Source organism: Camelus ferus, chromosome 5 (genome assembly GCF_009834535.1).
Source record: "Camelus ferus isolate YT-003-E chromosome 5, BCGSAC_Cfer_1.0, whole genome shotgun sequence".
NCBI classification, from domain to species: Eukaryota; Metazoa; Chordata; class Mammalia; order Artiodactyla; family Camelidae; genus Camelus; species Camelus ferus.
The window spans coordinates 17,641,089-17,668,999 of NC_045700.1; the positions used below are offsets into that span (position 1 = coordinate 17,641,089).

At 37.1% G+C, this 27,911-nt stretch overlaps 2 protein-coding genes across 2 annotated transcripts in view; both read right to left on the reverse strand.

Moving 5' to 3' along the window:
- Nucleotides 1–14,693, reverse strand: part of MCM6 (minichromosome maintenance complex component 6) — a 37,570-nt gene extending 22,877 nt beyond the window's left edge. Inside the window, 9 exon segments of the mRNA XM_006175715.3 lie at nucleotides 2,962–3,103; nucleotides 5,237–5,387; nucleotides 6,455–6,600; nucleotides 6,882–6,951; nucleotides 6,953–7,048; nucleotides 8,588–8,837; nucleotides 9,694–9,804; nucleotides 11,188–11,334; nucleotides 14,499–14,693. Coding sequence (XP_006175777.2) covers nucleotides 2,962–3,103; nucleotides 5,237–5,387; nucleotides 6,455–6,600; nucleotides 6,882–6,951; nucleotides 6,953–7,048; nucleotides 8,588–8,837; nucleotides 9,694–9,804; nucleotides 11,188–11,334; nucleotides 14,499–14,605 — 1,220 coding nt within the window. The 5' untranslated portion in view covers nucleotides 14,606–14,693.
- Nucleotides 14,694–26,337: 11,644 nt separating this feature from the next.
- The window catches only part of DARS1 (aspartyl-tRNA synthetase 1), a 54,977-nt gene continuing 53,403 nt past the window's right edge, over nucleotides 26,338–27,911 (reverse strand). Inside the window, exon 16 of the mRNA XM_014551512.2 lies at nucleotides 26,338–27,001. Coding sequence (XP_014406998.1) covers nucleotides 26,910–27,001 — 92 coding nt within the window. The 3' untranslated portion in view covers nucleotides 26,338–26,909. The remainder of the gene's footprint in view (nucleotides 27,002–27,911) is intronic.

Below are 27,911 nucleotides of genomic sequence, written 5' to 3' on the forward strand. Positions count from 1 at the left end.
ATCCACTAAAAGCAGAACTACAAAAATTAGTTCTTGCAATGTTGTAATATGGAAGATCAATAATCAATTATATTTCTAAACACTTGCAATGAACAACCTAAAAATGAAACTAAGAAAACAGCTCCATTTATAATAGCATCAAAAAGAATACAATTCTTAGGAATAAATTTAATAAAAGAAGCATAAGCTTATATCCTGAAAACTGCAAAACATTGTTGAAAGAAATTAAAGAAGACCTAAATAAATGGAAAGACAGCCCATGTTCATGGATCAAAAGACTTAATACTGTTAAAAAGCAAACAGACCTCAAATTGATCTACAGATTCAGCGCACTCCCTATTAATATCATGGCTAACTTCTTTGTAGAAATGGACAAGCTGTTCCTAAAATTCATGTGGAAACTCAAGGGACCCAGAAAAACTAAAACAATCTGGAAGAAAAACAGAGTTGGATGACTCACAATTCTTGACTTTAAAACTTACCACAAAAGCTATAGTAATCAAGACAGTGTGATACTAGCCTAAGGACAGACATAGGGAATAAAATTTAATTGAAAGTGCTGAAATACATTCTCATATTTATGATCGAATGATTGTCAACAAGAGTGCCAAAATAATTCAATGGAGCAAAAGAATAGTCTTGATTTGGGGACAATCGAATATCCAAATGCAAAAGAATAAAGCTGAACCTCTACTTCAAACCATATACAAAAGTTAACTCAAAATGGACCAATGACCTAAATTTAAGAGAACTAAATTAAAGAATACAAGAATAAAATAAATAAAAGAAACAAAAACAAGGACTTGAACAGATATATTGTGACCTGAACAGATACTGTGAAAATTCACAAAAGCCCAAAGGTAGGAACAACTCAAATGTTCACTGATGAATGGATTAATAAAATGTGATAAATACAATGAAGTATTATGCAGTCTTAAAAAAGAGGGAAATTCCAAGACATTCCACAACATGGATGACCCCTGAATACATTATCCTAAGTGAAATAAGCCAGTCACAAAAGGACAAATATACATGATTCCACTTATATGAAGGACTAGAATAATCAGATTCAGAGACAAAAAGCAGAATTTTGGTTGCTAGGGGATGAGGAGAGGGAGGAATGGGGAGTTATTGTTCAATGGGAACAGTTTCAGTTTGAGAAGATCAGAAAGTTCTGAAGATGGATGGTGGTGATGGCTGCACAATTTGAATGTGCTTAATGCCACTGAAGTGTACATGAAAGATATTTAAGACAGTAAATCTCACGTGTATTACAATAAAAAAAGGGTGAAAAACTTATACACTAATGTTCAAAGCTTCATTACTTATAAAATACAAAGTATAAACTATCTAAACTTCCATTAACTGATGAATAGATAAATATGATACATACATATGACAAAAGATTATCAGGCAATAAAAGGAAATTATGTACTGATGCATATTACAACATGGCTGAACCTTGACAATATAGTAACTGGAAGAAGCCAGTCACAAAGACCCATAGAATATGATTCCACTTATATAAAATGTCCAGATAGACACAAAAGTAATTATCCATTGCCTATGGCTAGCAGAGAGAATGAAGAGTGATTGCTAGTGGGTACAGGATTTCTTTCTGGGTGATGAAAATGTTCTAAACTGAGTTTGGTGGTGGTTGTATAACTTTGTGAAAATACTAAAATGGAGTGAATTTTAAGCTATGTAAATTATATTGCAATACAGATGCTAAAAACCCCACTAGACAGATATAAAGGCTATTTCTGCCTAAGACAATCATGTACAATACAATACTGCTATCAGAGGAAATATGTAGTACATTTTTTTGTGGTGGTGGTAAGGAGGCAGAAGAGGACATAAAGAGGAAAAAAATAATTCCTTTTAAAATACGACTACTATCTTCAAATCTAGAACTCAGTCCCTGATATACTTAAAGGAAATAGTATTTAACAAACTCCAACTTAAGATGGTCTATATTCTAGAACACTGCCATGTTAAAAATCTCCCAAACAAATAAAGGAAAGGCAGCTTGACATAGTACAAAAAGCACATGCTTTGTAGTCAAATGCTGAGTTCTAATATTCATGGCTTAGAGTCACTTGTTAGCTATGAGAAGTTGGGTAAGTTACTGAGGCTCAGAGAACTTTTGTTTGCCTCCCTAAAATAAGAGGATAATATTACTTGCCTGTTTGAATGCTGCTAGGTTAAGACATAACACACACACAATCATCAAGAACATAGCAGATGCTCAAAAACTCATTGTTATTATCTTGACCTCTAAGTTTCTTAAAAGTTTGAAAGTGTTTACTATAGTTTCTACAAAAAAGCAAAAATTGCTACAGTGGTACTCATACTGAAAAGTTTAGCATAAAATGTCTTGTTTTTATAGCACTGCTTTTGGAAAGAGTGTTCTGTTTAAGAACCTTAAAATGTTTATATTCTTAATCTCAGCAATCCTATGGCTAGGAATTTCCCCCAAAGTGGGGGAAAAACTTATACATACTATGATGTTCACTGTATTAACATCTATAATCATTAAAATAAACTACTCTGTTAAATTATCTAGTATCAGGTTAGGAAAATGACTTTTTAAGTTATAGTTTACCAGAAAAAAAAATTGTGAAAATAAAGAAACACAGGAAAATATTTAGGGTAACTCAAAATTAAAAATACACATGCTGTGACTTACAATCATGTATTCAAAGTCTTTTATACAAAGATCAAAAGAATTCTATGTGGGATTGAGATTATAATTTTTCCCCATTTCAAAAAATTATAAAATGTTGTTACATTCTACTTAACAAATTAAGGTGTAATCTAAGAATTATATAGTCAACAGTCATAATGTATACTCTTGCTCTGGTAAAGGCACACTGACTGCATTCTTGGTAGCACAGAAAGCCTGTAACTACTGTTCTAGGTATACTGTTCTCTGCTGTACTATCTCAGACAAACACTTACTTGAGAAACTGGCTCTTAGCTGTACTTGGGTCACCAACAATGCAAACATTTATGTCCCCTCGAAGAGAGGTTCCCTCCCCCGTTGTCTTTGGAACGCCACCAAAGAGCATCAGCAAGACACCCCGTTTTACTTCATCATTGCCTGAAACAAAAACCCAAGGTATTTTTCAACATGAAGTTAAACAATTTCACAGGAAACTACAAAGGTGTATTTACCAACCAAAAGAGCAGAGATAGCTAAAGCAAAGTTTAGACTGGAGTAAAAATATCTGGTTTCTAATCCTGGTTCTTGCTCTCTGAACATAAAGTCACCTAATCACTGTTCTAATGTCTTCACTTAATCACAGACACCAATGCTCACCATTCTAAGAGACTTTCCTTGTCCGTAAGTCCTACTTCCTACACAAAGCCTTCTCTGATGTCACAGTCCCCAAATATCTCTCCCAATAAATAAACTATGTCCATTGCAGCCTACCACATTTGCTAGTTCTTTCTCTTGCAGTTCTATCAAGTTTGAGGAAATGGTCCACAACTTACTTCTTTTGTATCAGAATGGTGAACCATGCTAACATAAATACATGCTAATTGAACTGAAATGGATTAGGTAAGATGCAAATGTGATTTACATCTGCTTCTAAAAAACCCAATATAAGAAGGAAATGTGGTTAAAAAAAAAGACCAGATTATTAGAAATGTGATACTGAAAGAAACATTTTCTCTTTTAATTATGATGACTTTCTGTGAATTCCATTTACACAATGCTAGGCACATTTAGACAAATCACCCCTTAAAAGCAGAAAATTAAAAAACCATTCCAAAAATAAAATTTCTATGACTGACCTATATGAAACAAATGTGTTGGAGGTGTGGTCGGTTTTAAATAGACCACAAATTCTTTGATAATCCTCATTTCCAGATAGAGCTTAATTCTCCTCTCCTTAAATGTGGATGAACTTCCAAGACTAGGTCCTGAGAAGCATTTTGTTTCCTCCTTATTTTGCTCTCTTGGACTACATGCTCTGGAGGAAGCCAGCTGCTGGGTTTTGACTACATTAAAACAGCCCAATGGAAGAGACTCATGTGGCAAGGAATTGAGGCTTCCAGCTAACAACTAGCAATAAGAGATAAGCAGTGAGTGAGTCCCCTCGTAAGAGGACCCTCCAGCCCAAGTCAAGTCTTCAGATAACTGCAGCCCCAGTTGATGTCTTGGTGACAAACTCATCAAAAACTAAGCCAGAATCACCCAGCTACACACCCAGTCTCTCTCAAATTCCTTACCTACACACTGTATGAGATGTTTGTTGTTTAAAGCCATGAATTTTGGGATAATTTGTTATGTAGCAATAGACTAATTTATGGGGGGAATGAACCAGCATAAAAATTTGACACTTATCATTATAAGGGAGGACACTCTATTAACATAGAGGACTTCAGTTCAATTTCACTGAACAATTATTTAAATAGGAAAAAAGGGTTAGTTTTTATTGACTAAAAATATATACCTAAGAGAAATACCCATAATCTTATAAATTCTTGCCACAACTTCAACTAAACATGGAAAATAAGGATGGAAAAGGAAAAGGGTAAAGCATAGGGCCTGAAAATTTAATCATATCCTTCAACACACAAGGAGATTTTAATGCCAGTGAGCAGCTAGTAACCAAAAGCTAAGAAAATGTGAAAGAAGAAACCACAAAGTACAGGCACAGTACATACAACTAAAAAACATAATGAAATCTCTCCGTAGTGAAAATTAAAAAGAAAAACAAGATCAGCATATTAATCTAGCATATTATCATATACTTAAGTGCAGTTCTGTCCTAAAGCCAGAAAAAGAAGACTAAATAACTTTTTTTCTTTCAAAAAAATTTGTGGTAAAATATACACAACAGAAAATTTACCATTTCAACCATTTTTAAGTGTACAGTTCAGTGGAATTAAGTACATTCACTACCTTTTATAACCATCACCCCTATCCATTTCTAGAACTTTTCATCATCTTAAACAGAAACTATCCATTAAACAATAATTCTCTATTTCTCTTCCCACCAGGTAATGTCTTTCTACTTCGTCTCTATGAATTTACCTATTCTAGGTACCTCATTTTAAGTGCAATCATATATCTGTCCTTTTACAAACAACTTTTTAAGACCCCTTCTAAGTCCACTAAAAAACTTCCATGATCAGATTTATGTGCTTTAAAAAGTCACATGTTGCTATTTTATAACCATTACTTTGATCTCAATTTTAGACAACAAATGGATAGAACTCTTACCATGTATGGTAGGGAACAGGCTTGTACAAAGATTGTGGTATAGATTTTTATCTTGACTCATTTCAAACACTTTCTCCCACTCTTTCACAGTCATTTGGTTCTTAATGCTCTCAGCTGTCTGTTCCTCATCTCGAAGCTCTTTTCCTCCAAACTGAGGGGTGGAGAAGAAAGGAAAAAATAGAAATAATCAAAATACCCTCCCACTGGCTTTGGCCAAGCCAGACACTTAACATCATTTACATGGTTCTGTATAATTGTAAAGTTTATGTGTATAAAGTGAAGCTGTTTCTGTGAAACTGTATATTTTATAAATAAATATACTGCTACTTTGAAAAAAAAAAAAGTCAAAATAATGTGAAAGAGAAGAAATGTCACCACAAACAAAATACAGCCTTGGGAGGTCAACTTTAGAATCTGCTGACTTTATGTAAAGGTTTTGGAAAAATCTAATCAGTATGTCCTAAGTTAATCAATATACTAAAGAGCTTGTCATTTGTCCAGGGAATTAAAAATAACAAAAAAGTTGTGGTAAGCGTGGGGTAGGTATAGCTCAATGGCAGAATGCATGCTTACCCTACATAAGGTCCTGGGTTCAATCCCCAGTACTTCCATTAAAATAAATAAACAAATAAACCTAATTACCTCCTCCCTACAAAAAACAAACAAAAAAGCTACAACCATTGTTTCATATTGCTATCTAAATGAATCTAGATGCCCAAGAGATAAGCCATAACAGAATGTTAATCACTGATACGAAGATGAAAATGAAGTAACAGAGTATTATGTTCACCCCTTGTTTTCCAATACTGGAGTATTTTCCAGACTTTTCACTGTTACCCCATCCTGGATACAAAATCAAGTTCTGAAAAACTATAATATTGGAAGTCCATCACTCTTAGAGCAATTTACTTTACTTGCCAGATTACTAATTTTTTCTATTTGTACTTTCTCAAGGAGCATTACAGAGGAACTGTGACAATTAAAAACAAAAACAGAAAAGCCACTATAATTTTGTACCAATGGTCTTAAAGCACTGGGCTCTTATGTATGAAAACTAGTAAGACTTTTCCCTAAGTCAGAAAAGTAGACAAGAGATTTGGTTTTAAAACATATCTCAACCTAACCCCCTGCCTTTAACACTGAATTTCAGAGGAATATAACTTTGTGGCAGCCTCAGGGGATGTCTTTCCCAGGCATTGCCATTCTACTAAGACTCACCCTTGGATTGGTTGGTGCAACACAGCAGGCAAGAAAGACCAGCCTATATGAAAGATCCCTAACACCAAGTGCCCGGAGTCCTCGAATGCCTTCTGTCTCATATCCATCAACACCACTGACACGGGAATTAGTTTCTGCACGTGCTCCTGAAAGATTGAATAATAGGTTATTTCACAGCTGAAATACTGAAGGGGCTGAAAATCAAAACTGCTCAGATAAATGAAACTCATAAACCCCCAAATTTCATTTAGGCTTTGAAAATTTTCAGAATAGTACATTTTGTAGCAAAAATCAATTTGTCTTTATTCTCGTTACTGCTCACACTCTGATTGGTAGCCAAAAAGAAGACAAGGAAAATCCAAGAAGCTAGATACTCTGAAGTTCAGATAACTAAAAATTTGTTAAATTTGAGCTACAGATTACTGACCTGGTGTGCTAAGCTTAGACACATCAGGCACAACAATCAGTGTCCCTGTAAAGTCACACTTGTCACCAGCCTTGAGCTGATTCCACAGCTTCAGCCCTCAAGATCACTTCTAAACTGCGGGGGATACTCCCTCGAGGAAGCTCAGCTTGAGTCTCTTGAATACGAACCTATAAAGACAAATAAATGGCCAAGAATGAAAACAGAGTTTCCTCAAATGCCATGCAATCTAAATTAAATGCCACAAATATTAACATACCTTAAATTATCTTACCAGTTTGTAGACTTTTGACATATGCCAACATTCATCTTAAGAATTCTCTACTGTAAAACTCCTTTCAGTTTGGTAAGAGATTACATCTATTCAAAAACCTCAAATTCACTTTTACTCTCATTAAGCAATACATGAATTTTTTTTCTCTTTGTTCAAATTGCCTTTAAATATCTGTTCTGTGTTTCATCTTCCTCTAAGCTGTTAGGTAAATTTTATGAAAAATTTCACATCTGGTATACCCTCCACCTTAATGCAACTGTCAACATTATTTAATACAAATTTTCACTGAACTATTTGAAAGAAGTTGCAAAAATCAAGATACTTCACCCTTAAATATTTTAGCACTCATCTTCTAAGAAACAATCTTCTGTGTAACCACAATACCATCAATTACACCAAGAGAATTAAATCCTTAATTCCAGAATTTCTTATATTATCTAGTCCATCTTCAAATTTCTCCAATTGTCAAGAATGTCTTTTATTACAGCTGTTTTTTCCCCCCCAAACCAAGACTCAACCTAGATTCATATTTTGTATTTGGTTGTTATATCATATTCTTTATCAAATATAAAGCATCTCTTACCAAAAGTTGTTGGTAGAGTACATGCTTCTTACAAACCAAGTATCAGAATAATGTAAGAAAACTAGGTAAGGGCTAAAAACTGAATTTAATATCTTCTTTTTATTTTAGTCTGATACTCATTCTCCCTGTGCTTGAGCTGCTGCAACTTTTTTCCTCTTTGCATATCCCAGAGTTACTAAGTCCTAAAGAGATTTGAGATCTTCTCCCTTCATTCTTACTGCTACCATCCAACTCTTGCCCAGGTAACTACCACTGCCAATTAGTCTCTTATTAAATACTATACACAACTGTCCCGTTAATCTTTCTATAACAGAAAAATTCACATCCTCTGAAAATGTACTCCCCTTGCTTATCAAGGTAAGTCCAAACTTCTCAATCTGAGATTTAAGACTCCAACTACTTCCATGCCTCACACCAAATCATCACCCAGGTGATTTCCAATTTAGTTCTTCTACTTTAACCATGATAATCCTCATTGCTATCAACAAGCATGTCTATTTCCTCCCTCCTAACCAACAACTTCGAGTCTTATACCAACAAGTCTCTAATTCTCCAGTTTTCTTAACTCCAGTTCATAACAATAACAGTTACGTTTATTCTTTGACAAATACATTTTACTTGTCTGAAGATGTTCCCAATCCAAGTTATTAAAGGTTAAAAACACATTTATATATTGACAATTGAAATCTGCATTATGAATTTTTGGCTTAAATCTATAGTCACATTTGATCCTTGACTGATATAAAAACTGAGTTTAACATTCCCTAAATAAGCTTACAGTAATAATACAAGTGCCCAGAAGTGAATTATTAGCATAGGTTGAATCTGACCTTAATAAAAGTTAATAAATACCTTTTGAAAATCAACAAATCTTGATTTATTCGTATCCAGCAGGAATCTCCTTCTGTTGGCACAAACTGGATTTCGGCAGATGTTTGGCTGTGTGTATTTGAACTGCTGCTCTACATCCTTGATCACTGTCTGACAGTCCAAGCACAGAAAAGTTCCACTCACAAGCTCTGGGTGAACCGGGTGAGTCCGTACCACCTGCCCACTGATGCGAGTGAGCAAACCAATTCTGGATGAGGTGAGTTCTCGAATTCTGTTTAAAGGCAGATATTGCATTAGCAAATTTTCATTTCCAAACTAAGAAAATTTTTTCTTTTTTGGGGGGAATTAGCTTATTTATTTATTTTTTGATGGAGGTACTTCCCTTCTACCACTGAGCTATACCTTCATTCAATGATAATTTATGCTTAAAACAACAAAACATAAGGACTCTCCTATGAGAATGATTTATCAACATGCCTATTCCTTAAGTATAATGTACACACATCCACAACAAAATACATAAATACAAAATACATAAAAGAACAAATATGTTTTATATGCAAATATATTTTTTTGCTTACCTACAATTTCCAAATAAGCATATATTATTTTCATGATAAAATTATCATGGGAAAAATATTTTCCTGAACTTGGAAGTTCAGAAAACACCTTCACTTTATTTTACAAACCCACTTTTATATTAAATAACTTGGTAATTTTATAAGTAATTTCAGTAGTTTAAGTTTTCAAAATATCAGTTCAATTTATTCTTTAAATAACTGTTAAATAGGAAAAGTTTTAAACTGTTTATGTTGTTTAAGCTCTTGACAAAAATATCCAAAGTTCATTAATTTCCTTCTCAGTTTTCGTATTTTCTCAGTGAACTAATTTTTCACCCAAACATCCTTAAAAGGGGTCCTGAAATATGACAATCCCCAGAAATTATTTCACTTAACTTACTTCCCATCTCATTTCCCTGGAAATACAGATTTTCCAAAACTAAACCTTTTGGATAGCTGGGTATAACTTATTACAGATCTAAGACTATAACCTTCTGAGCTTTTGACAAGTAAGTGATGCCTATACTACCTGGTGAATTCTTTTTCTTTCAAACAAGGGTTTCTTACTTGTGTCTGGTAGGTAAATCTTGAAATGCAACATAAAAATCCTTGGCAAGAGGGATTTCTTTACGGTCTTTGACAAAGGTTTTCAAGGCCCGACAAAGGTAAGGGTAAACTCTGAAAAGCAAACAAAAAAAAATCAACTTAACATCTTCAAGAGGCTAACTGAGACCTCCTTCCCCTTTCATGATTCCTAACAGCTGAAGCTAAGGAATTTCAACTTTAGAATTTAACTCTGCAGGATACTTTCATCATCTGGTCTAGGTTTAAGAACTTCTCCAATCCTTTTTTATTCCACCATAAATACATCTAAGGCAACAGAAACATCAAAGATAAAATGCTGTTCCTGAATGTCTATTATCTTTAAATAAGCATTTAGCATGCACACTGCAAGCCACTTCTCTATCCAAGATAACTCTACCTGAACCACCTGAGCAAGGCAGCCTCTCATTTGGTGTCAAGGCCTACTTTACTTTTCTAGGTTTAATTCTTGATTGATAGGAAATGGATGAGGGCAGGGAAGGAATTTGTGTACTGGTGTGAGAGCAAGTTGGTAGAAACATTTCAACTAACTGGTTAGATGGAATTGTGCATGTCCTCTTGATTTAAGTTTTTCAATAGCTGTGGCAACTTGGTTTATTTAAGCAGTGGGATCTGGAAGTCCTCTGAAAAATCAGCTACTTTCAGGAGACAGAACTGCTGCATGGTCTGTGCATAGGTGTTTCTACCATCAGCCCCGATTTTCTACTTCCTCTCACTTGTACTTTTCAGTACAACTTTTCCTGCTACATATTTTCACAATAAATTCTACTGCTTACCTCTCCAACCATTCTTGATGGTCAGATATGACTAGAAACTTGGAGACAAATCCACCATCTTCCAGTCTACCAAGTAAAAGAACAAAACTGTGTATCCTTACTCCTGGGTCTTCATTTCTCCTTCACAACTGTCTACAGCGTTTATTTTAACCTGATTTTATTTATACAGATTGTCACATTTATTTAATACAAATGCAGACAAAGATTTGTGTAGAAAGATATTTTTGGTTTTATATAGCAAGTGAAAGCAAAACAAAAGCCTAAATTATTAAATATAGTGTCGAATTTCTGCCAAAAAAAACCCACAAACCATTCAGCTTTTAAAATGTTTCAAGAGATTTTATATGACATGGGTGGGGGTGGGCAGTGGATTAAATGAACAACATAGCAACAGCACTGAATGCCTGACAATAGCATTGAATGCCTGATACAAAGCAAGCAATCCTCTTAACATTTGGGAAAATTATGTAGAAAGCAATAGTTTTCAACATCTGCATGTGAATAATTTTCAACTCCACAAAGGCCTAAATTAGTTTAGAGCAGCATTAAAATGACTACTGGCTGTATTAAAGGGCCTCTGTGACAGCTGCCCTTTTGCCTCAAAAATGAACACTTCTATTCCAAGAAGAGATGGCTTCCCAGGCTCCATGTCTAATTTAAAGTAAAGATTAATACACGATACCTATAGAACTCCTCTTGAATGGTGGTGGAAAGTTGCTGGTTAAATTGCTCGAGGTCCACAAAACTCACAACCAATGTGTTTCTCTCCGGACGAATTAGCTCCTCAGCTAACTGCAAGTACTTAATTTCCCCATCGCTGTTCTGGAACCTGCAGATATATGCAATTATGATAAAATTCGAGAATTAGGCACTAAAAAGGAGAATCTGAATGCCTGATAATTCAGCGTATTGGCTAAAAACTGTCAGCCTTATGGTCAGACAGGCCCATTTTAGTAGTTGCATAACTTGGGGCAAGTTACTTACCCTCTCTAAACCTGTCCCTCTTATTTTTGAAAATGATAAAAAAGATCAGAACATCGTCTTATCTCATAAGATTACTGTGAAGATTAAGTGGGAGAATGCTTGTAAATGTTTTGTGCAGTCTGGAACACAGGAAAATTGAGTCTTCAAATTTAAATCTGAACTTCTTTATTTAACATTTTCCAATCTTAACTGTACATACCAACAATAAAATAATTAGCATTTGTTGATTAGAAAGTATTAAACCAAGAAATTCAGGTTAAAGTACAAAGATTTCATTTCTAAAGGGAAAACTGACAGATCAGTTGTTGATTTAAAACCAGAGTAAAAGTAAATACACAGAAATGAAGTGCTTCACCGCCCAAGACCTCAGGAAAATGGAAAAATACATACACACAATGTGAAGCTGTTATGTTTTCTTCCAAGGGTATCATACAAACACACTTGCTTTCTGGTCTCTTAACATAGCATGCAGTTTAGTTTTGAGGAAAAATCAATTCCTCCTTCAAATATTGCATGTTGTAACTCTGTTAAATATTTAATGAACAACATCTATTTATCTGCAGAGCACTATCCACAGGTACCGTAAGATGGAAATGACAGTGTTGCTCCTCTCCTACGGTGGACACTCTCATAGGAGACATTTCTACTAAAGAGAAGAACAAGACATCTAAATGCCTGTGAAAAATGAATAAACAAAATGTAGTATACACATACAATGGAATATTATTCAATTTTAAAACAGGATTTTCTGCAACGTCTCAACATGGTTGAACATTAAGGTCACGGTGCTATATGATAAAAGCCAATTACAGAAAGACAAATATCACATGAGTCTACTTACATGAGATACCTAAAATAGTCAAATTCATAAAATCGAAGAGTGGAACGGTGGTTGGAGGAAGAGGAAAAGGTGGAGGTACTAATCAACAGGCATAAAGTTTCAGTCAAGTAAGATGAATAAGGTCTAACAGATCTACGGTACAACAATATTTAGTACAGTTAAAAATCTGTGAAGAGGGTAGATCTCATGTTAAGTATTCTTTACACAGTAAAATTAAAAAAGAAGGAAAAAAAGGAAGAGGTACAAGAAATGTGACAGGGGAATATAAACTAATTCTGCCTAACAGGAACATTTAGAAAGGCTTCAGGTATATAAAAGAAAGCACTAGAATTTGGCTTTGGAGGAATCAAAATTTGAAAGAAAAATGAATGGTAGATAGACTGGCTAAAGATGTTTCCAAGTATGTGGCAAAGTCAGAAAAGGTACGGAAGGAGTGTGGATGACAGAATGACTGTGGAAGATGAATCTGGAAAGAGCAGCTGTGAAGAATCTGGACTTTATTCTATAAGCAATGGCAAATCAAAGTCAGTATTTTGAGAGGGAGTTAACATTTTCCCAACAAATACAGGGATTATTTGTGTTGTTCATCATTATGTCCAGCAGTTAGCTGCATGGCAGACTGCAAGGAAATGAAGGCAATTACATCATTTGTTGAAATCAAACATTAATTGAGGACCGTTAACAAGTGGTGTGGTGGCTAGGTGGGGTTAAAGATGGGATTTATATTCAGATGAAAGATCTGACAGGTAAAGATATACTACCAGAGATAATGGAAAATGGTACCTTAGGAACATAAGGGAAGAAAGGAGTGGTGCTACGTGAAAGGTTTATAGGGTTTAACAAGCAGGTAGGAATCTTGAGCTGGGCTCTGAAGAATGAACAGCTGTCAGGGAGAGAATAACATTGCCAAAGGCAGGGAAATACAAATTATGGTTTCAAGTATCAGAATTTCATAAGACAGCAGAATTGTTCACAACAGCCAAAGTGTGGAAACAACCCACGTGTCCATGGATGGATAAACAGACAAACGGAATGTGGTGTATACATACAATGAAATACTATTCACTCTTAAAAAGGAAATTCTGGCACATGTTAGGACATGGATGAACCTTGAAGACATTATGCTAAGTGAAGTAAGCTGGTCACAAGAGGATAAATACCACGACTCCAAGTCTGACAGAAAATAGACTGGTGGTTGCCAGGTGCTGGAAGGTGGGGGGAAGGGTGAGTTACTGTTTAAGTGGCTGCAGAGTTTCAGTTTGGGAAGAAGAGTTCTGGAGATGGACAGCAGTGATGCTTGTGCAACAAGGTAAATGTACTTAATGCCACCGAATTCTACGTTTAAAAAAGGTTGATTGTAAATTTCATATTACGTCTATTTTACCACAACCGAAAAAAAAGAAAGAATTTCTTAAGACATTCCAAAGTGTTTCCACATCTTCCTGCAGGTAGCAGAGTCCCTACTTTTAGGGAAAGCAGTGACATGTCGCATATCTGCCATCTGACTGGTGGCAGTGGTTTAGAGCCAGCGAAGGGGGTTTAGAGAGGCCTGGAGCCTAAAAAAAGGCAACAGAAAAAAAGAAGAGTGGGGTTTGCGGGGTTGGAAGGCAAGGAAGGAAGAGAGGGAGGGCGTTCTGCCACTTCAGCAGGGCAGGCCGGCCCCCGCCTGAGTATCTGTCAAACCATAGGGTTCGCTCTAGTTCTTTCATCTCCACGGGCTCCAAGGAGCCAGGCCCTGGGTGGACCCGAGTCGGGACCCCGCCAGAATTCCAAGGCCGGTTCGGCCTCTCCCTTCCACCCTGCCGACGTGCGGCCGAACTAAACGAGTTATTCATCCCCACCGAGCCTCAGCTTCCGCCCCGGTGACCGGGGACCACGCGAGCACCAGCCTTGCAGGTCGTGAGGACCGAATAAAGGCCCTAAAGCGCTCGGCACTGCGCGAGTCGGAGGAAGGGCTCCATATGGAGTCTACCCCTAGGAACAAGGCCGGAGAGGCCCAGGTCTCTCTCCGTAGCCCGGCTAAGCCCCCGTAGGGCGTGGGCCGCTCTCCCAGGCGCGCTTCCCCTCGGTTCCCGCACACGCGCGGGCCCCGCGGCGCCCCAGGCCTCCGGAAGCTGGGAGCTGCGGCAGGGGCAGTTCAGCTAAGGAAGGGGCGCCCGCCGACTTACTCCTCCAAGAAGTCCAGGAACAGTTTTTGGCACTTCTCGGCCACCTCGTCGCGGACTTCCAGATGCTGGCTGCTGGCGCCCGGCTCTGCTGCTGCCGCGAGGTCCATCGCTGCCTAGATCTGAGGGGCCGCCGGCGCCACGCTCCACCGCCAAGAGCCGCTTCTCCTCCGACGCTGGAGCTTTGCGCGCGCCGCCTCCGCTCCGCCCCTTCTCCCTCCCCGTCAGGTCGGAGCCAATCGTGGCACAGGAGGTCGGGGATTTCGCGCCAAACCTGCCCAATGAACGCTGCTTCTCCCTCAGCCCCGCCCACAGAGCTGGGATTTCGCGCCAAATGCAAAGACCCGAGAAAGCCGGGAGTTCGCCGGAAAGCCTGTGCGCCTGCGCGCCTGCGCGCCTGCGCAGTGGATCGTGTTCGGGAAATTTGGCTGTGGAGCAAAAAATAGAATCTATGTTCGGTTGTTTTTTCAAATGTTCTTCAAATCGTTTCACTGGTATTAATTGAGCAGGAAGCGTAAGGCCTTATGGAAGAGAGAAATGAGTAAGTTCAAACCTTCTGCGTGAGCCATCTGATTGGAGGCAATAAACTAAACCACCAGACAAAACCCCGTAAAAGCAGCAAGAGATATATAAACAGTACGGGGGTGGGGGTGGGGGAGAGGATGGTGGGGAGGGGGGTTGGCAGAGTTATTCTGGTTGTTGCTGACCGGGGAAAATCAGCAAAATATTTGACACTGTTGATTAATTCTTCTCTCAAACTCAGTCTGGGCTTGCGTCCTCCTGATTTTCCTTTCCCCGTCATTGGCAATATTTCCTCTAACTCTTTTTACTTGGTTTTTCTCTCATCTCATTCCTGGCTAGCCTCTTTTGTAGGCCCCTCTTCAGGGAGTCCTTTAAATAAATGTTCTGGTCTTAGAGGCCCCCCTCCACTTTCCCATAAAGGAGCTCTCTTGGGCGACCTCCTTCACTCCGTCGGTTTCAGTTCATGTCTGGGTGCTGTTGACTTGTATATGTTTATCACCAACCAATTATCCTTCCTGGGCCTGGACCTCCAAGAGTTTAAGAGAAGCCTGGACAATTCCATTTTTGAGGTTTCCAAGCACATTAAAAAAAAATTTTTTTTTAATTTAATGCCAAACAAGATGACAGAAACTATAGTAATTCTTTACACGTGAACGTATAGACAAATACACTAGTCAAAAGATAGTTACAAGGTTTAACAAAACAGCTCATTGCTTGTGTACTGTAGTGTATCAGGTATGTATTACCTCATTTGAAGGTGATGGGAATGCGTGTGAGCCTGTATCCCTCAACCCTTCACCAACTCCATGTAGAGTTGAAGACAGACACTCAGACCTTGACCTGTGACAGGAGAAGGGACACCCAGACTCTGACTTGTGACAGGAGGGAGGGGACACTCAGAGATGTGTTATGCTTTTGAAAAGATGTGCTCACTTCTAAGAGACAGAGAAGGAATTCCCACATTTTCTGAAGTAAATGTCCTAAAAAAAAGGGAGGGGGAAGTCTTTACTTATTCTCCAGGGGAAATTAAACCCTGAGGTCTGAGTATGGATTTGCTCCTACACTGCCCAGTGTGAGTCCCAGTTGGGCTGCATAGGAACTGAGTTCTCCAACCCACTTTGCAAATTCCTCTGCACTGTGGATTGATGTTTTCTGATCTATGTTTTTTTTTTCTTTTTTTTTTCTGTTCTATCTTAATGCAGATTAAGTACCAGGAATTATTTCACTCAGTGGCGGATTACAATTGCAAAGCAATATGCTTGTAATGGAATAACTACCACCGCGATCCTCACTTCTGGAACAGCTACCACTAATATTAGTCACAGGCAAATTGACCAGGTGTGTGCATCTAAGGATGCAGAGCAGGGTGGGCCCAGGAGAGGTAGGAGGTAGGCACAGGGCAGAGGTGATATCTCCATTTTCGAGTTCACGTTTTAGCTGGATTTTCCTGGAGGAACACTGGCGCCTGTAGATAGAAACGTTTGTGTGCCTGTAAGGTAAGGAGTGAACTTAAAAGTTAGGGACTTTTGCGACTGTACCTGGGGGTGATGTTTGTTCATTCACTCAACAAACTCGTGTTTGGGGTCAGGGACTGTGCAGGTGTCCTGAGCTTCTGGTTGGGAACGACTCTGGAATTTCTCCTGGGGAGGGGCAGGGCTGGGGTCCCTGTAGACGCCCTGCTGGATCACACCCATTCCTTCCTTCCTTCCTTCCTTCCTTCCTTCCTTCCTTCCTTCCTTCGGGCCTGAGCGAGACTGAGGTCTTTTGGGGTGACCCTCCCTCCTGCTATGATGTTGCACAGACACACATGTCCTGGAGCAACAGCAACCTTGTCTGGTTCTCAAGTGAGGGTGCCTGGTTTCACCCCCTTGGTAATTGTGGACTCATTGGTCGGACACGCTGTTTTCCTCCTTGGTCTCGTAGAAGCTCTGCCCACTGTCCTCGCTGACATCTGACTGTGCAAAGCGGCCGCGTTTATTCAGTTTGGCAAATCATGGAATTGAGGTGAAAGTCAGGGAAATCCATACCCTTGGACACCTAGGTCTTGGGTGGGGGTCCAGCTGACGTCTCAGAGTCCGAGTTCCACTGTGGGTGGTGATGGGGTGGTGGGCAGGGGCATGCCGGACAACAGTCAGGAACCGGCTCTCCAGGGAAAGAAGAGCCAGCATGAATGCATAGTTTATGGTATAAGCTGATGTGAAGGACAGCAGTACACAGATAAGAAAGATGATGATATGCTGTTATCATGTAATAACAGATAACACACAATCCTCTGTTGTCATGGGCTCCCCGAAAAGCTACCTATATGGGCACATGAGTTTATTAGCTAAATGGACATTCAGTATGTGCAGCACACAGTTAACAAAAAATACTAATGGACAGGACTCTGCTATAAATTCTAAGAGCCCGAGGCCTCACGGGATGCTTTTGTGGATGTTGCCTGGCTCCTGTTTGTAGTCCCCTAGTCGATAAAGGAGAGCAGTTCTGACATGACGAATGTTGCTTGGTATTTTCTTGTAATTAGGGAGTAAGACTATGAAACCGACGTGAGCAAAACATCACTTCTTCCTGGGTGATGTCAGCAGCCTCTGCTGAATGACATCCTGGGTTTTGGATGTGGAAGTCTTCTCTCCGTCTTTACAGTGCGGCACCGCAGATACACACTTGTGCATCTCACCTGCCCGAGTCATACTTTCCCCATCACTTTCTAAGTCTACAGCATCAACAAAATGATCAACCAAGGCTGGCTTGTGGCATGTGCTGTTTGTGGCATAGATGTTTCCAACATGATGTTCCTGAACATGGAGTCAGAAGAACCCCAGAAAGCATTTCTACTACACACACTGTGGGTGGGAGGGGATAGTAAATGCAGTGCAATAACCAGTGAGGCCTACAGTAATCCTGCTGAGTTTTGAGAATTTGCTGCCTTTATTCTCAGTATAGTTTATTCAATTGTAAGTTAATGTTAGCTGGGTTTAATGGCCTGTTCACACTATTCCTGAAGATTCCGATATGGCTTTCATAACGGATGACAGCCAGCTCCAGCGCCCTCTCCCCTTCAAGGTTCAGTGCCTGGAACCCAGAAGTTAAACTGAGAAGACAGACTAACAATAGAAAAAAAGAATCGAATGATGTTATGTGCTCTTTATAAAGAAATGTTACTCAAGGAGGCAATGAGAATTGGGGACTTAAATTCCATCATAGCTGGAAAAACAAAAGGGGTTTAGGGGGATTAAGTTATGGGAATGTGGTCAGGAAAGCACGGTGAACAAGGGTATTTAGAGGATTTGTGATGCTTGATTTCAAGTTGGTGCCTTGTCCATTGATGAGAGCTGTTAAGAGACCTCCTCTTCCAGGTGTGGGAGGAGCGGTCCTTACAAATGGGTGTTTCCTTTATAAATGTGATTTCCTCTACAGAAGAAAAGCTTGCGCCCTGTTCTTAGAGCATTTCCTGAGTCTGCTGGTTCTCAGTGGCCTTCCACTGAGAATAATCCTTATGCCAAATGGGCACATTTTGGGTTGGTGAGTTCTGGTTCCTTTCATTTGAAACTCAGTGGTTTTCCCTTAAAAGCAAAATGGGGAATCCCTGTGAGATCCCAGGATTCACCTGAGTCTCTTGGTTTGGGATCGTTGAGACCTGGCCCAACTGGGATAGGATTCTGGAGGGCACGGATTCTGGTCAGTACTCCAGGTGGCTGTGAAGAAGGCCCAATTGGGTGGACAGTTGGGAGTGTTGCAGACCTACCTTTGTTCTGAAAAGAACAGCAGAGGTGTGTGTCCCTACACCAGGGCTGACCACACTCCCATGTTGGGTCCCTTCCATGAAGCCATCCCACACTAGAATCCTTAAAGTGGGGTTTCAGGGTCTGAGCCTTGGCCCTGATCCACCAGCATTTTGGAAACCTGCGTGGAGGATGTGTGGGCCATCGTAGCTGGATGGCACTGGGATAGAATCACTCGTGTGTGCTGTGTGGCAGAGTCCAGTTCCAGCCACCTGGACACTTGCTGCCTGAATGTCACATGCCCCCCAGGTGGTCTGGGGTCTCACTGCTGGAGGGACACAGTTGGGACAGGGCACAAGCTGAGAGAGAGCCAGGGGACAGGCTATAAGAGAAGATGGAGGCAGGGGTGCTAGTCGAGTATTTCTCATAGGTGGGGAGAGGACTGGTCACTGTTGCTGCTGAGGCAGAACAAGAACAAAGTTGGGTTGGCTGTTCATGTACTCGATGCTGTGCAGGGGAGGAAAACCTTTTCCTCTGCCCTCTTATGTTCTGTACCAGAGATCAGCAAATTAAACTGACAAATGACATTAACAGGAACAATAGATTTATTATGTTTGTGTACAGAGCCCTTCATAGAAAAGAAGTAGAGACCCAAAGAGACAGTTAGACTTGGGGACTTAAGTTCCTAACACTAATCCAGGCAGCACCCCAGCTGACTTGGAAGATGGACCTATGGCTGTGATGTCAGTTCTACCACTTTCTCGGTAAGGAGTATTAGGACTCATTCATTCAATAGTCACTTAGCAATGGTCCAGCACTCCTCTAAACTCTTGGATACTGCAGTGAATAAAACAGACAGAACCACTGCTTTCAATTAATATTTGTGTCTGGTTGAGGGGAGCAGACAGTAAACAAAATGTATAATTAAATTATGTAGAATGTTAAAGGATAGTAAATAGGATGGAGATATAATGCAGGGAGGAGGAAAAGATTATGTGTGTATATGGTGATGAGTGGGAGGGTGGGGGGCCCAGTATTTAGGTTCCTCTCCACCCTGGGTGGGGAGAAATCTAGGGATTCCTTCCCACCCTGGGTAGAGAGAACTTTAGAGTTGATATTCCTCTTTCCCCTGGGAAGACAGACATGTAGACATTTCTCTGGGAGCTAGAGCTGACAAACAAGTATCTGATAAGGGGTTGATATCCAAAATATACAGAGAATTCATACAACTCAACAAAGAACCCAATTAAAAATGGGCAGGGTGGGGAGGATATAGCTCAGTGGTACAGTGCATGCTTAGCATGCATGAGGTCCTGGGTTCAAAGCCCAGTACCTCCATTTAAATAAACAAAAAATAATTTTAAAAAATTTAAAAAAATAGGCAGAGGATCTGAATAGACATTTTGCCAGAGAACACATACAGAAAATGGTCAACCGACACGAAAAGATGTTCAAAATCACTGATCATCAGGGAAATGCAAATTGAAACCACAATAAAATTTCACCTCATACCTGTCAGAATGGCTATTATCACAAGACAAAAAATATCAAGTGTTGGTGAGGATGTGGAGGAAAGGGAACCCTTGTGTATTGTTGGTAGGAATGTAAATTTATGCAACCACCATGAAAAAGAGAATAGAGGTTCATCAAAAGATTAAAAATAGAACTACCATATGATCCGGCAATTCTACTTCTGGATATTTTCCTGAAGGAAACAAAAATCACCAATTTGAAGAGATATATTCACCTCTATGTTCACTGCAGCATTATTTACAATAAGTAAGATATGGAAGCAACCTAAGTGTTCATCAACACATGAATGGATAAAGAAGATGTGGTACATACACAATGGACTATTACTCAGCCATAAAAAGGAATGAAACCTTGCCATTTGTGACACCATAGTAGGACGTAGAATATATTATGCTAAGTGAAATAAGTGAAACAGGGAAAGACAAACACCATATGAATTCACTTATCTGTGGAATCTAAAACACAAAACAAATGAATAAACATAATAAAACAGAAGCAGACTTATAGATACAAAAAAGAAACTGGTGGTTGCCAGAGGGGAGGGGGTAGGGAAATGAATGAAATAGGTGAGGGAGATTAAGAGGTACAAACTTCCTGTTATAAAGTGAATAATTCATGGGGATATACTGGACAGCATGGGGAATATAGTCAATCATATTTTAATAATTTTGTATGGTGACAGATCATAACTAGACTTATCTTAGAGGTGACCATTTTATAATGTACAAAAATATTGAGTCAGTATGTTGTCTGAAACTAATATAGTAAGTTAATTATTAAATTTAAAAAATTAAAAATTTTAATTTTATTTTTAAATAAAAAGATATGAAAAATTAAAAAAAAAACAGGCTGACCCATGGGCAAGACTGTTTTAATGGTCTAAATACTTCCAGATATGTCAATTGTATCTCAATAAAGCTGGAAAAAATGAAAACAAACAAAAAACCCCAAACCTTCCAGAGCTTTTAGGAGTTTCTGTGACAAAAAATACGTTATCTGACCCGACCCACCTATATAGTAATGTACTGTATATAACATTCACTTAAAGGAAAAATATTTTTTTAAAGTCTTAAACATGTTTCAGCTTGAGTTAACAAAGTTTTATTCCAGGAAGTACTGTTACTGTATTAAGTTAAAGAAAAAAGAAAAAAAATGAGATGCAGGAAGTTACGCAATGCAAGAGTTGGTCCAAGACAAAAGCCTCAATATAAGTTTGACTCTGAGCAGAACTGTTTGTGCTCCGTGTAGCAGCTAAAGACAGAACTTCCTGTGGAGCCTGCTACTGTCAGCCACTGCAAATGTCAACTGGTAACAACTTATTACAAAAACTACTGTGCCAGGAGATAGCATCTACTCATTATTTAAGTATTATTTTCTTCATATTATAATGCTTTCCTCAAGACAGTCTAATGAGTCTCTACATGTGATAACCCTTTCTCTGTGACACATGTCAAGAACAGACAAAATTAAGAGGCAAAAATATTTCATAGGACAATATAATAAATTATTTAAAGACATAAATGACTCCATAATTGCCACCAAAGAATGAACAAAAATAGGCATACATGAGATAAAAACTAATAAGAAATTTTAGATGTGAAAAAATAGAGTCACTGAAATTAAAAAATGCAACAAATGGGGTTATTTTTAGACTAAGTATATGTGAAGAATAATTAAATACATTAGAAAACAAGACTGAGGAACTCATCTAAAAACAGAACAGAGACAAAGATGAAAACTATGAGATATAATAGAATAGTTAGAGGCCCAAATTTATCTACTTGGAGTTTCAAAAAAACCAAAAACAACAACGACCACCACCACCCCGGAGAAAGTGGTAAAGAAACAATATTTGAAGAGAGACTTGCTGAGAATTTTCCATAATTAAAAATAGATATGGGTCCTAGACAAACAGCACACTGAATACTGAACAAGATGATTAACTGTTGAACAGATCATAAGGGGTGGTAGAATATCAAAGATATTTAAGAGGCAACTTAGAAGCTACCAAGGAAAGAGGAGATATTATCTACAAGAGTATAGAACTCTTTAGATGTTACAACCAACAGACCTTAACTTAAAAAAATATTAAAGGTGGTACTTTACTACGAAGAAAAGCAAACCCTGAGGAAATATATAGATATAATAAACAATGGTGAGCACAAAACATGATGAAAGTAAGTCAGTATATTTAATCAACTCCTGAGTATAAAAAAGAAAACTGAAACCTAGCAAACTAGGGGGAAAAAACCTTAAAGAAATCAGAAGGAAGGAAAGTGATACAAGAGTGGGAATTAGTGAAAAAAAAAAAAACAAAAGAGAGGATCAATAGAATCAAAAGCTAAAGACATAAGCTGAAAAGATTTAAAGAAATAGATAAATGTCTAATAAGAATAATTTTAAAAAGTTAGAAAAAGCACAAAAAGATGGTTATATATTTTTAAAACCATAGGTGAATACTATGAATATTATCTCATTAAATATAAAATTTTCTCTGTCTTAAACTGTTTCAAAAAACAGAGGCTGATAAGCCATAAATATCCAAACTGAAAGAGAACAATATAAAAAAGAAAATTATTGCTATAAACAAGATATAAAATTTTAAAATATAAAACTAGCAATTATAAGTGAACTGTAAAAGAACGTATCTTATAATCTCTAGCGTAATCACTAAAACAATACAAAGAAGTTTAGTTCAAATGCCAATAGGAAAACTAAAATGAAATTCTAAAACATATTTAAATTGTATTAAAAAAAAGGAAGGAAAGGAGAACCAGATGAATGAAAAACAGAAGAGTCAAGGAGGAAACAAAAAATGGTAGATACAAATCTAACCATACAAATAGCTATATTAACCCTTTCAGGATAAGCTCTCCAATTAAAATGTGGAGATTGTCAGAATGGATAAACAAGACCCAGCTACGTGCTGTCTGTAGGAAACCCATTAAATATAGACACAGGTGGGCTGAAGGTAAATTATGGGAAAAGATATACCATGTAAATAATAACTGCAGGAAGACGGGAATGGCTATATTAAGATCAGAAAAAACAGATCTCAAGAGAGAGCATTACCCGGGTTATAAAATGGCATTTCATTAGATAAAAGGGCAAATTGGGAAGAAAACATTCATAACAATGCATACACCTAACAATAAAGCTTCAAACTATATGAAGCTTTATCAAATATTTACATAACAGACATACAGATCAATGGAACAGAACAAAGTTTAGAAATAGACTCATATTTATACAGTTAACTCTTTCCCACAAAGGTGCCAAGTTAATTCAACAAGGATAGGATAGTCTTTTCAACAAATGGTCTGGATCAACTAAATACCTACATGGGGGGAAAAAGTGACTTGACCCTTACAAGTACCATAGACAAAAATTAACTCAAAATGGATCATAGATCTAAATGCAAGAGTTCAAATTACTAAAATTATAACAGAAAACATAAGAAAAAAGACTTGTGAGATTGGGTTAGGCAGAGATTTCTTAAAACAGATCACAAAAAGCACAACTATAAAGTTTAAAACTTCTGCTCTTTGAAAGGAAATTAAGGAAAAAAAGAAAAGGCAAGCCAGACTGGGAGGAAGTAGTTGCCAAATGTGTAACTATCAAAGGGCTCATATTCTGAATATATAAAGAACCTTATAACTCAAGTAGAAGATAATCAACCTAATAAAAGAAACAAGGAAAAATATGAAGACACTTCACCAAAGAAGATATACAGATGGCCAAAAAACACATGAAAAGATGCTCACCATCATTAATCCCTAGGGAAATGCAAATTAAAGCCACAATAAGATACTGCTATATAACCACTAGAGTAGCTTAAATTAAGAAGACTGACATTTCTAAGTCTTGGTGATGATATAGAGCAGCTTAAACGCTCATTCGATACTGGTGGAAATGCAAAATGATACAGCTACTTTCGTATTTGTATAACTGTATGGCAGTATCTTATAAAGTTAAATATACACTTCTCATATTTCCCAGAAATTTGACTCCTAAGTATCTACCTAATAGAAATAAAAACATGTCTGCACAAAGACTTGCAAACAAATGTTCATAGAACTATTATTCACTACAGATTAAAAACTGGATGCTACTTATACGTACATCAACTGGTGAATAGAAGAGTGAATTATGGCATTTCCAATCTATAGAACACTACTGATCAATAAAAAGAAATAAAAATATAGGCAACAACATGGAAGAATCTCAAAACATCATGCTTAAAGAAGACGTCAAACACAAAAGACCGTTCTACTTGTATGAAACTCTAGAAAAGGCACACTATAGTTACAAAAGTAGATCTTTGTTGCCAAAGGTGGAGACTGAAATACAAAGATGCACTATGGAACTTTCTAGGGCAATGGAAATATTCTGTAGTTTGATTATGGTGGAGGTTGCCTGACTGTATAAAATTACCAAAATTCATCAAACTACACACTTAAGATGAAAGAATTTTGTTGTATATATCAGCAAGTTGAATTTAGTAGTACACAAAATAATATATCATGATCAAGGAGCATTTATTCCAGAAGAATATAGGAATTTCTATTACTGTCATCTATCATATTCAAAACTAAAAGAAAAAAAATCACAGCAAGTACAGAAAAAGCATTTGACAGATTCAACGGTCATTCTTAACAGAAACTCTTTAGTGGAATATTCATTAAACTGATAAAAGGCATCTATTAAAAACCCAAAGAAAATATCACACTTAATCTTGAGACTTTATGAGTGTTTAAAAATTAAATCAGAAACAAGAAAAGCATGCCTCCATCACTCCTTTTATTCACCATTCTACTGAAGGGCTTAACTAATACAATAAGTAAATATGACGTAAGAATTAAGACAGGAAGAGGTAAAACTATTTGCCAAACACTATTCTACTGTTTTGCCAGGCACTGTTTTGTTTCACACTTAATTCCCACAATATTCCCATGAGATAGGAATATGCGCAAATGAAGAAAGTTGAAGATACACAAGTTACTCAGGGTTATATAGCTGAGCTGGTTATAGAGCTGGTCAATAGCAAAACCAGGATTTGAATCCAGGCAGCCTAGCCATAGAATCTATACTTTTCAGTACTATGCTATCCTTCCTCACATCTGTCTATTTGAAGCAAGTATTACAATGTTAAGATTTGATAAAGCTTGGCGGCAAGTACAAGGATGTCCTCTTTTTCATGCTCTAATCTGGTTGGCATGTTTGTAATACTTTATAATAAAAATAAATAAAAAGATTACATCATTCTAAGACTTTATAAACCATTTATTTTGAAAGTAGCTTTTATTCTATGAACATGAAAAGAACAGCTCTAGGGCCATTGTTATTATACTATTTTGGGGCTTGGGGATTATGCAACACAGAAAAAGACAGACAGTAGTCCATTTTATTCTTGGTATGGCTTAAATGTATTCAACATTACCAGATAATCTGGTAGGTTATGAAAGAAAAATAAAAAAATTGAGTCTCTACTCTCAGAGATCATAATCTAGATGGTAAAATAAATTAACTTCAAAAATAACAGGCAGATGTTTACGGTCCAGGGGTAATGGCCTACCTTTCTGAGCCTCTTACTTTTCTGTATTATTTTTCCTTTTCCTATAGGAAAATATCTGTGTTACATTGTTTTGTTCCTGACCATTATGTGTGCTTCACCATAAAATTATCTTTAGGATCAACATATTTAATAATCCAGGAAAAGTGTTTGTAACTGTATTCATTACATAGAAATTTCTTTTTGAGAGGGAAATGGGAGTGCCTTTTAGTGACGTTCACTGAACACACCAGTACCGGTTAAAACAAAACAAGAAAATTTTGCAATATTTCTTAATCTATGTGAAATAAACTATTAACTCAGGCTTTTAGCTTTAAGAACTCTATCCTTACCCCCATCTGACTTATAACTTGAAATGAATACATATTATGAGTATATCAAGTTTTCATTTGCTTTTAGGCATTTACATAAACCAGTTGTATATTTTTTCTTTTCCTAAATTAAAAATGCCAAGAACCAGTTATAAAATCATACTGCCATGACAGAACTATAATTAGCTTCAAAATTTTATTGAAATTCAGGTTTAGAATTTAACAATTTAATACAGTATTACATTGAATATTTTCTAACCAGTATTCTCACCTGCTTTACATGATTTCTGGGCACAATTTTTACGAATTGATACTTTCTGCCTAATTTTCCAAGATATGCCAATTACACATACATTAAAATCTCAGATACTTCCCTAAAATTGTTATCTCAACATCAGAATTAAAAAAAATAAGATCAAATATTGAAAATTTAAGACATTAATATTGTAGCCACTGTAATATAGAAAAAACTTTATACAATATCAACTGTTTAAAATTGCTAACTATTGTAGTAATGCAATATGAATTTTTAACATAACAATATGAATTTTTCATTAGAATATTCTACCATTTCATACTAAAGAATGTTTAAAGTTATAAAAATGTTCTCTTTTAAAGGAACCTACACTAAATTAATCCAAAAGTAATTGTGGCACTTTAGATAAGACATTTATTCTTTTGCATATTTTAAGTACCTAAGGTATAGCCTGATCAATAGCAGGTTACTGGAAAGAATTAAAAGCAGCACTTCACTTTAAGGAGTGAGTCGTTTGGGATCACGGGGGAACATTGAGGTCTGACGAACATTGTGCAGTCCCAAAAACAGCATAGTCACTCGTTCCAACCCTGGGAAAACAAAATAATCATCAATTCATTTTCTGAAAACCTCTTAGGGTCTTACTTATTGAAAACTACCAACGTAATATCACTGATCAACAAAATACTCTTCCTTGTTAGGAAGGAAAATGACTATTATTTTGAGTTTAAAATGGAATATTTTGGTTCTGATTCAGAAATACAGATGATGTTGTATGTGGGAAAGAGTAAATGAGCTATCTTTAAATTGTATGGGTTCTGTGAAATATGAACTACAAAAATTTATATATATGTTTTCAAATGAGACCAGATTCTAATTACGCAGTCCACACCATCAGTGGTTAAGATAAGAGTCATAAACTTTTTAAAGAAATTTGATTAATGGAAGTACCAATAATTCAATATACATGTAGCATGGTGATTTCTAGCATAAAAGACTCTAAAATCCATTATTTTAGGATAAAAAACTATTTCTTTTTTTTTGGAGGGGGAGGTTATTGATTGATTGATTGATTGAACTGGGGATTGAATCCAGGACCTCATGCAAGCTAAGCACACACTCTACCACTGAGCTATACACCCTCCCCCTTCCTTTAGAATACATTGTTGTACTGAAGGTTTTGAGTGTAGAAGACTCTTAGTTTGACATGTGACTTAAATACTATATTGCTGACAAGAATTAAGAATAAATAATATGTAAGAAACACAGCAAGTGAAACTTTTTGTGTGTAATTTATCTGTTTCTCTGAAGTTGCAGCAGACCAATACATCATACAAAATAGGCAAGGTCAAAGAATATTTTTATATAGTTATAACTTTCAAGTTTAAAGGAATATGTTTAATATCTAAAATAGTAATATGAGAATTAATATTTTTATTGCTATTCCTTACAAAAAAAATCTGCAGATGTAAATTTGAACCTTGTATTATAGTAATCTAA